General features: G+C 49.9%; 1 protein-coding gene across 1 annotated transcript; it reads right to left on the bottom strand.

Moving 5' to 3' along the window:
* Window positions 1–7,507: 7,507 nt before the first annotated feature.
* LOC120660544 (RING-H2 finger protein ATL46-like) lies at window positions 7,508–9,502 on the bottom strand. The gene has a single exon (XM_039939113.1). The coding sequence runs from the start codon at window positions 9,069–9,071 to the stop codon at window positions 7,938–7,940; it is 1,134 nt and encodes a 377-aa protein (XP_039795047.1). The 5' UTR covers window positions 9,072–9,502; the 3' UTR covers window positions 7,508–7,937.
* Window positions 9,503–10,074: the final 572 nt, after the last annotated feature.

Genomic DNA, 10,074 nt, shown 5'->3' with positions numbered 1-10,074 from the left:
GATGACAATGTCTTATTTGATTCGCCGGAGAAACAAATCGATCTTGCATTGGCACAAATCAAATCAGAATCATGGACAATCTTGAACTGATCCTTACGGAGTACTCCCTCCTTCCCCGTTTATAAGGCATGGTGGAACATGACACGGTCTTCTAAACAACACTTTGACCATTTATTTATCATATATTATATCACTTTTGATTATAAACTTATAATCATTGTAAAATATATTTGATTATGAATCCAATCATATGAAATTTGCATTATAAAAATAAAAATTTAATAGTCAAATTATTGGTCAAAGATGACAAGGTTTGAATCTTGATATACGTGTATGCCTTATAAACAGGGAAGGAGGGAGTAGTTCCTTACCAAGGGGAGCACACGAAAATTCAGCTCGCCCTACAGACTACCTGCTCACCAGCAGGCAGGTGCCGATAACGACGGCATGCAAAAAGCGCTATCTGCCGAGCTCGACGGATACCTCCAAAGGCGACAGGAAGGCAAGCCGCTGCCTCGTGTGATCTCCATGCAACTTTCTCCCTCTTACTCTATCCTGGCCGGGTCCACACGACGGTTGTGCTCCGTCGATCGTGTCGGCTGCTCATCAGGGAGCCGTTGAGATCTCGCCGTGGGTACTCCGTACTTTGCCTGTCTGAAAATAAGTCTGAGGCCTTGTTTAATTGCCTCGTGTAAATTTTTTGAAAGGACATCTTTTTATATTTGAAGTACTAAATATAGACTAATCACAAAATAAATTACAGAACTCGTCTGTAAATCGCGAGACGAATCTAATGACCCTAATTAAGCCGTCATTAGAGGTTTTTACTGTAGCATTACTTTAACAATTTAGCGTCTAATTACGGCCTAATTAGATTTATTAGATTCGTCTCGCGATTTACAGGCAAACTGTACAATGTGTTTTTTATTTTGTCAAGATTTAAGTTTCTATGCGGGTGCCGGATTTTTTTTTGAAATTTTAAACTTTGCAACTAAACAAGGGGTGAGTGTGTCGAGTGTCTGACAAGTCGCAAGCTGCCGGGTCAGGTCATGTGATCAATCTCGATCACCATGGCCATTAGATCTGACTGTCAGACTGCTAATGGCCAAATGGAGCCTCTAATCAAATAGTGGATAAGCATCTACAGTCTCTGCAACAACTGCCAGTCTGCCACGTTGGTGGTTTCTGCACCTGTTGTCCTGTTCGCGAGGTGTTAATCCAGAGGTCACCACACAGATTCCGCATCGTTCTGTGCAGAGTCGCTCGTGCCCCCTTCGCGCGGCAGTCAGATGCAGCAAGAGGGCTAGCTGCCCCCCGGCCGTTTACCTCGCTCGAAAAGCCCAACGCCCAGCTCCTGTTTGCTTTGACCTGCAGTGCAGACTAATCAACACGAAAATCGTGTCAGGTCAAACTAAGCTCGGCCTCGTAACTAGCAGTGAGGAATCTCGATCGATACGCCCTGCAGTGAGTTGCAAGTTGATGATGTAGGAGAAGCTGCAAGTCGCCCCCACTTGGATACTCTTGTGCATGCCACTCCAGCAGTGTTCGTCATGCTGTTAAATACTTTAGGACCATCTAGCATCTTAGGGACTACTCACTGGTTCTTGAAGAAGAAACCGTCCATGGTCGATGACGAGCATGATGACGGAGTCTAGAGAGCCGCCAGAGTGGTTCAAGGTGGAGGACGACATGCAGTGCCAGTGCTGTAGTCGACGGAGAACCAGTGGCGGCGACGGCGCGGCACGGTGGAGCTTCCCGTCGCTGACAGCCCCCCTCTCTAAATCGGGTTAGGGTTTAGGATGGTAGGAACTGTAGCGGCGGCGGCGAACCTAGTAGTGAGCCTCTAATCCCACCTCCACTTTATAGGGCTGCGCGACGGGGCCCACCAGCCTCATCTTGGGCTGGGCGTCCCCGATCAGGACGCGAGTCAAGGTTGGCCCAGTCGTTGGACTGGCCCAGTGGAGATCAATACTAACATTCTCCCCCTTGATCTCACCTTTGTACTTTAAAATTTCTCAATTTGAACTTAACTCTTTACTTTCTCTTTAGTCGCTTTGCTATTGGTCTTATCTCATTGCAGATCAGTATGTAGGGCGTGCCTCATCATGACGGTTATTAGTTACCGTCAGACTTAACAGCCACAATGCACCTTTCTGTATTGAAACAAGATCTTAATCTTTCTATGGGCCCTTTAGTAATCCAGAAATCGTAGGCTTCCCGTAAAACCATGTCGACTTGGGCGGTAGGCCTTTTGGTAAGCGGATCCGTAAACACTTGCTTGATACTTTGGTGCTCCATGATTTCATATGATTCTGGATTTTCTCCTTTGCAACATATAACCCATTGTCAATGTGTTTGGCAGCACACTTGACATGTTGCCATAGGAGTGAAAACATTCGAATGGTATATTGCTGTTGTCTACCATTATCAATTCCGGGTAATGGTTTTCTTAACCATTTTGCCTGTCCTGTAGCCTCATATAATGCTAAACTTTGGATACACGACCCACATTATCACGACTATTTTGCTTTGGAGCTTTTCCACAATAAAACTCCAAACTCGAGTGTTAGCTACTACTGTGGGCTTCACTAAACTCGCCAAAACTTGATTCTTTTTACTCACAACCTTTTGAGAGTAAATGTTTCTTTCTTACTTAGCATGAGGCTGACAATATTTTGCAAAATTGCAATACATTCTATAAGTCCATTCCAGTGATCTATTGCTGGACTGGACTTCTGCCAAAATGTCCCGGATACTTGTGCTATGTCAGGGTAAATTCTTTTGAGCACTAATTATGCTTCCAACAGCTGAAGCACATGGAACCTTTTCTTTTGATCGATCATATAACGGTTCCTGTAATCCTAAAAATTCCAAAACTATTACCCTTGACAATAGGACAGGCGTAGGCTTTACTCGCATGCATACCACATTTCTTTAGAACTCTTTTCTAAGTATGTTCCTTGCGATAGTCCTAATACCCCTTGTTCTTTTATCCCAGTGAATTCCCATTTCTAGAGCGCATGGTTCTTTACCGAGATTATTCTTATCAAAACTAGAGGTCATAATAACCTTCTTTGAACTTTGCGGGAAAAGAATTTCCCATCTTTGAACTTTACTTAAAACCCAAAACTTTCCTTTGTTCTCACAAAACTTTTGATACATTGTTCTGTGATCTGATTTAATCAGATGGTATCACAATGTTCTTTTCTTTTCACAGCAAAACCATTTGGTTATGTCATGAATATACTTTTTTGTGCAAATCTCCGTCGGGAGATATTGCTCTAACATCCATCTGATGCAATTTAAAAGCAGTATGCCATTAATTGCATTATGATTCTAAAAGAATCCTTTTATGAGACTGAATAAAATGTCTCATTATAACTTATTCTTTTCTTTGCACAAAACTTTTTGCCATAAATCGTGCTTAGCAACTTTTCATGTTCCCTCCGGAGTCACGTTTCAATCTTGTAGACCCATTATAGCCTACTGTCTTGGCTCCATTAGAAACTTATTCCATGTTCCAAAATAAATTTGGAACTTTTAGGTCTCATTATATCTTCCATTGCGTCTCGCCACGTCGATGAATGAGACAACTCAATTTATGACATTCATACAACGTGAAAACATATGTTGAGACAATTTCAGTGCTTGAATCATAGGAGTGAACATACAATCCCACTTCTCTTCAAGCCTTAGTTCTGGACATACTTTACACCCCCAGATTATCCCATCTATTGCAAAGATGGAATATCTTCAAACTTTTGTTTGGTTTGTTCTTTACAAGCCTCGCTTTAGTTTTTACAAGCCTCGTAAGGTGCTTCAAGCACCACCTTTTCTTTTTCGGTTGATTTGAGGCTTAACTATATTTTCTCCCTATTTGGAGCTGAAAACTCCAGAAATTTCACTTACTTTATTGTTGGGGTATTAATATTATGACCGTTGTACTCCTTTTTCGGTCGGTCATATTCACTTTAATAGATCATCTTTGCTTTTAAAAATGCATCGCATTTAACTTTGCGGGGAAATTCTTTCTAAATTTTAATCTTTCTTATCTTTCTAATCTTTCTCCCCCTCGAAATATGGCACAAACTTTGCTGCCATAATTTCGAAACTATTTTTAACACTTGTGAACGAGGAGCATTTCATTACTAGAACTTTATTCATATGACCAAGTCATACAAAGTAATGGGAGTACTATTTCCTCGTTTCTTTTCAAGAGCTCCTCAGAGTTCTTGATTTGTTGCACTTTCAAGAACTCATCAAGTTCTTCATTTTGCTATACTTTTGCAAGTCATTCTTGCAATATTGGTTAGCATACAACTTTCTTTTGTCCTTCGATTCTTTTAAAGTCACTATCCAACATGCCACTATAGTAGTGCATGGGAATTGTTGGAATAACTTTAAAAGCTCCCTTAGATTTCTTCACTTTTATGTGATACTCATGTCGCACGTGAGTCATCACAAAAACTATCTCTGTCATGCAGGATATGAATGGCACAAGTGCCAAAACTTTTCCGACTTGCGGTAATAAACTTTAAATGCATTGGTAACACATGTTTAATTCAACGTTGGTCAAATTGAACATGCGTCAAACTCATTTCAACCATTATCTTTACTGTTGTTGAAGGACGAAGAAACTTTGATCACAATGACTAAAACATGTATATCTACTTTATTTTCTGATTAAATCTTCTCGTTGGTTCCAATTTAATCAGAAAATTTAACGAATTACAATATTCACAAAACTTTAGTGAGAGAAACTAAAAAACTTTTCGAATACAGTTGCATCTCTTTTCCATAGCAACTAAAAGTCATAATGGAACAAGCACTTTTCTTTCTTAACCTCAAGCTGAGTAACCTCAAAGCTTTATCCGTAGCGGTAATCGGAATCAACTTTTGTCTGTTAATTTCTCTCTACTTGAGAAGAATTGTATGTCTTAATTTAACGTTGGTCAAAATTAAAATATACAACTTTCCTTTACTTTCAATTTTATATCACCGTTGGGCAGAAATAGAACACATGACAAGAATATAAATTATAATATTGCCATCATCAACTTTGGTCAGAAAATGACAACATCATAATAAAATTTAAATTTCTTTTCTTTTAAGAGCAAACTAATGCTCAACTTGACACTTACAATGGCAAAAAAGGTGCCAAAACATCCTTTCTTTGACATACAATAGTGGAAGCTTTTCTTAACCTTAAACTTAAAGACTTCTTTTTCCCACAGGGAAAAACTCATCTGAGTTTGTCTTTCTTTATTGCAGCGGAAAACTTTTTCTTTCTTTCATAAGTTTTTCTTTGTTTTTCTCTATTCTTTGAAAATTGATGCAAAAATGTCAGAGAATTAACATTGAACTTAAAATCACAATGAAATTATAATATTGTTATTATCAACGTTGGTCAGAAAATAACAATATCATAATTTAACTTAAATTAATACCTTTCTATTCCTCTATTTAAATTTTCCCGTTGGTTCGAATTTAAATAGAGAATGAGACTTTTACTTTGCAGCGGAAACAAGTAAACATAATCATATTCAGAAGCAAAAACACTTTAAAACTTTGCCATTCTCTAAGACAAATTATTCCGTTGGTTCAAATTTGAATAGAGAATCAAAACTATTCAATATTCATTTGAAGAAATGCTTCTGAAAAAAAAACAATTTGCCCTGCTCGGGCCGGTTCAGCGCCTCGCTCGGCCCAGACCGAAAATGGCCCAAGGCCCAGCTCGCGCGCTGCGCGCACCCCGCACCCAGGCCGCAACCTAGGCCTGGGCTGGGAAACCCCGCCCCCGTCTGGGCTCAATTCGGCCCGCTCGGGCGCCGGCCGCTCCCAGCCGTCGGATTGAATCCGACGGTCGTCCGCCATTCTCGCGGGATCAAAACCAGCGACGGCCGGCTCCCCCGCAACCCTAGATCACTCTCTCCTCCCCTTTCTCTCGGTCTGAGCGCGGCGGCGATGCCACCGGCGCCACTCGCCGGCGCGTCCTTGGTCTGGCGGCCGTGCCATGGCTGCTCCGCCCAAGCCCGGTCATTCTTCCTCTTTTCTCTCTAAGCACATCGAGCGGGCGGTGGTGGGGCGGACGCCCGTGGCCCTGGTGGCTCCGCCGCGTGGCCCTTCGCCGGCGCACCTGTCCGGCCGCACCATGGCCGCGCTCAAGTTGAGCCTTCCTTTCCCCTTCCCCTTCTTCCCTAGCCTCACCCCGAGCAAGGACTAAGGTCCGCCCATGGCGTCCGTGGCGGGAGATGGTGGCGCCGCCGCCGGTCCCCTCGCCGGCGGCGCGTGCTCGCCCTTGGTTGAGCACGCAGCCGTCGAGCGGACTGGGCGACGGTGCCCTGAGCCCCGAGTCCGCGGGTGAGGCACGCGTGGTGGCGTGATGTCCTCACCCGGTGGCTCGGCTTTTCTTTGCCACACGGTGTCAAGGTGACACCAGCAGTGGCGGCGGCCAGAGGAGATGGCGCCGCCGCGGGCCCCCTCGCCGGCGAGCGCGCCGCCATCGAGCGGCTCCGGGACGGCGCACTGGGCCTAGAGCAGCGGCTCGGGTCTCCCCCGCGCGGTGGCGGCCGTGCACCGGCGCGCGGCGCTGGAGCACCGGTGAGCCGGCGGCTCGCGCCGGTCTCGATCCCCTAAGGTTAGGGTCTTTGCTCTTTCGATTCGATTCGTAATCGAAATATCTTTCTTTCCTTTCTGTAATTCTTTCGATCCAAGTTCAGATCCATTCCCAAATCGATCTACTTCGCTAGATCGGCTAACTGATACCAATGTTAAATACTTTAGGACCATCTAGCAGTAGATCTTAGGGACTACTCACTGGTTCTTGAAGAAGAAACCGTCCATGGTTGATGACGAGCATGATGACGGAGTCCAGAGAGCCGCCAGAGTGGTTCAAGGTGGAGGACGACGTGCAGTGCCAGTGCTGTAGTCGACGGAGAGCCAGTGGCGGCGACAGCGCGGCACGGTGGAGCTTCCCGTCGCTGACAGCCCCCTCTCTAGATCGGGTTAGGGTTTAGGATGGTAGGAACTGTAGCGGCGGCGGCGAACCTAGTAGTGAGCCTCTAATCCCACCTCCACTTTATAGGGCTGCGCGACGGGGGCCCACCAGCCTCATCTTGGGCTGGGCGTCCCCGATCAGGATGCGAGTCAAGGTTGGCCCAGTCGTTGGACTGGCCCGGTGGAGATCAATACTAACACATGCATCTTCTCCAAGAGGTTGGTGTGGTCCTCTGCTACTCTACTAGCTACTTGCTCCTGCCCCAGGGCCCAGGGGTGACATTGTACTGTGCAACTAACCCATACAGCACAGATCGATGGGGCATGGAGCATGGAGGCCAGGCCAGTTAGCAGCAAGCGTTTGCAGTTGCTGGGTTTTATTGTTAGAAGATGGGTTAGCTGGCCATCCACCTTTCATCAATCATTAAGAGGGATCATCTCCTAACCATGTTCTCTTCAAGACTTCAACCTCCTCTCCAGTCTTCAACATCACCACAATTACTGCCAACAGTGAACATGAACATGACAGGTTAAGCTCATCAGGGTACATGGACGAGACAGGTGAGAGGAAACATGTCAAGAAACAATTACAGTGGGGCAGTGGACAGTAATCTCTAATCTTGACCGGAACTGAACTACCAGTACAAACCAGCACGGGAGTGTAAACGCGAGGATGTTCCGGTAAAAGTACTAAAAATTAGAGGGTTTTTTATGTCTGGAGCAGAAACCTGGAAATTAACGTCAGTTATGATTTTTTTTTTGAAGTCATCATATATTGTACAAATAGAGCCAAAAAGCAAGATCTCCCTAGAAGGACGTTCTTTTTGTATTTTTGTTCGCATGGTTGCTCGTGGGACTATTTTACCGCCAAAGTTCTACCAAGAAACGCTAACCAACATCAACATGACATGCATGTGTGTATGTGTGTGTGTCGACCGTGATCAAGTGTCGCTGTGTTGCTGTTGCCTCATGTGTGTGCCCGCCGGGTCCTTCGCCGCCGGCGCCCACGGCAGGCCGTCGGCGGCGCAGAGGCTGGCGGGGAGCCGCTTGCTGCCGCGCCACTGCCAGATCTTGGACACGGAGAAGCTGTCGCCGCGCGCGAACACCTTCGTGCCGTGCTGCTGGTCGCCGCCGCTGCTCGATGTGGTTACGCCGGCGGTTCCGGTGCTCGCGCCGCCGGCATTGCCGTGCCTCATGTGGACGGAGACCAGGAGGTGCTCGTCGGCGAGCACGTACTGGTAGGAGCCCATGGAATAGCACCTCCTCCGGTCGATGCGGCTGCTGTTGCTGGTGCTCGCCTCGGCGTCGCCGTCGGCGTTCGTGAACCGGCCGAGCCTGACGGGGAGCACGACGCTGCTCGCGGCGGCCGCGACTGGTGCCTGATCCTCCTCCCGCCGCTTGTGTTCCTCGACGTCCTGCGCGTCCGCCGCGGCGGCGCTGAGGTGGCGCGCCGTGAGCTTGGTGCGGCAGAGCGGGCAGGTGGCGCTGGAGCGGAGCCAGACGTCGATGCACGCGACGTGGAACGCGTGGCCGCAGGCCGGGAGCAGGCGGAGGCGGTCGTGGTCGGCGAACTCGCAGAGGCAGACGGCGCAGTCGAAGGGCCGGGCCGCCTTCCCCTTCCCCTTCCTGCTGGCGGCCGCGGCGGCGCCGGAGAGCTCGCCGTACGCGAACTCGGGCATCGCGTCGATGGCGGCCTGGCCGAGCCCGCCGCCGCCGGAGCCGGCGCCGTCCTCGTGGCCCGGGAAGAAGAGGTGCTGCAGTTGGCGCTCCCCGCCCCCGGCGCTGGCGTGGTGGGTCTTGAGGAAGAGCCTGCGCAGGACGTGGAGCAGGCCCGAGACGAGCAGCACCACGGCGAGCACCACCGTGACGAAGAGCACCGCGGGCGTCATCCTCGCCGCCACGGCCGCGGCGGCGGCCGGGGGCGCCTCCCTCCCCGCCGTGGCCGGAGCGCCCACCGCCGGCGCCGGCGCCTCCTCCAGAACGCGCGAAAATCCGCCGCCGAGGAAGCACCCATTGGCGGCGCCGGTCGTGGTCGTGGCCTCCCGCGCCCGAAACCGGCCGCCCGCCCGCCTCATCTTCCCCGTCCTCCTCTCGCTCCCGCTCCCTCTGTCGCCGCCAATGCAGCCGCACTCATCCACGACGAGGAACCGGACCGGACGACAGCCACCTTCCCCTCCTGCCGCACCAACCAACTATATAGACGGCGGCGATCGGCCGGTGAGGCGACGAGTCAGTTGAGGCCGAGCAATCAGGCACCAAACCGCCGGCCGAAAGCACCAAACAAGTCAACCGGCGAGAGAGCCCAGAGCAGGCAAAGCCAAGCTAGGATATGATGTATCCCGCGCGCGCGCTCCCTCCCTGGTACCAACTCGCTCGGCGCATTGGTAGGCAGCTGACCGCGTGTGTCCCCGCTGCGGCTGCGGTTGGGGAGGCGTTTTCTATTGCGCGCCCGGCCCGGCCCCCCGGGGTGGCGGCCTGGCGGGTGGGGGAGTGGAAGATGCCGCCGCGGCCGCGCGGCGCGTTGGGGAGGCAAGGGCAGGCAGGCAGCCGCGGTTGGCATGTGAACGCAGCGGCGGTCGGGTTGGGTTCGCGGCTGGGCACGGGTAGGTTGGGTCGGCCGGTGAGGCTCGCGTCGCCGCCCTCGCTTGCGGTGCACGGAAAGCGCGGTGGGGCGGAGTTAAGAGGGAACAGCATGTCAGCGTTGGGGGTGGTTGGGCTGATGGCTGGGTCATGGATGGACGGGTGATGGGCGCCCCTGCCGATGGATGATAGGATAGGCACCATCATCCATCCATCCATGCGCCGCCAATCGCCATGGCTGGAATTTCGGGGCGACACCGAGACCGACAGCAATGGCGGCGACAGCGACGCCATGCTGCGCGCGGGTTCACGGCTTCCGGCCGGCGCCGCAGGGGAGCGTATCTCTACATGCTCGCCTGCGGCGGATGGCTTGGCTTTGGGTAACCACTTTTTTTTTTGCGTGTAAGGTTAACAGCCATTTTATTTGCAGGGGAGCATCGCCTGCTGTTGCAGCAAACAGGCCTCGAATTCCAAAGTTTGGTTGTAAAACGTAAGGCA

The sequence above is a fragment of the Panicum virgatum genome, chromosome 2N (genome assembly GCF_016808335.1).
Source record: "Panicum virgatum strain AP13 chromosome 2N, P.virgatum_v5, whole genome shotgun sequence".
NCBI classification, from domain to species: domain Eukaryota; kingdom Viridiplantae; phylum Streptophyta; class Magnoliopsida; order Poales; family Poaceae; genus Panicum; species Panicum virgatum.
Note: the sequence above shows the minus strand (reverse complement) of the source record. Positions and strands in the feature narration are given on the sequence as shown.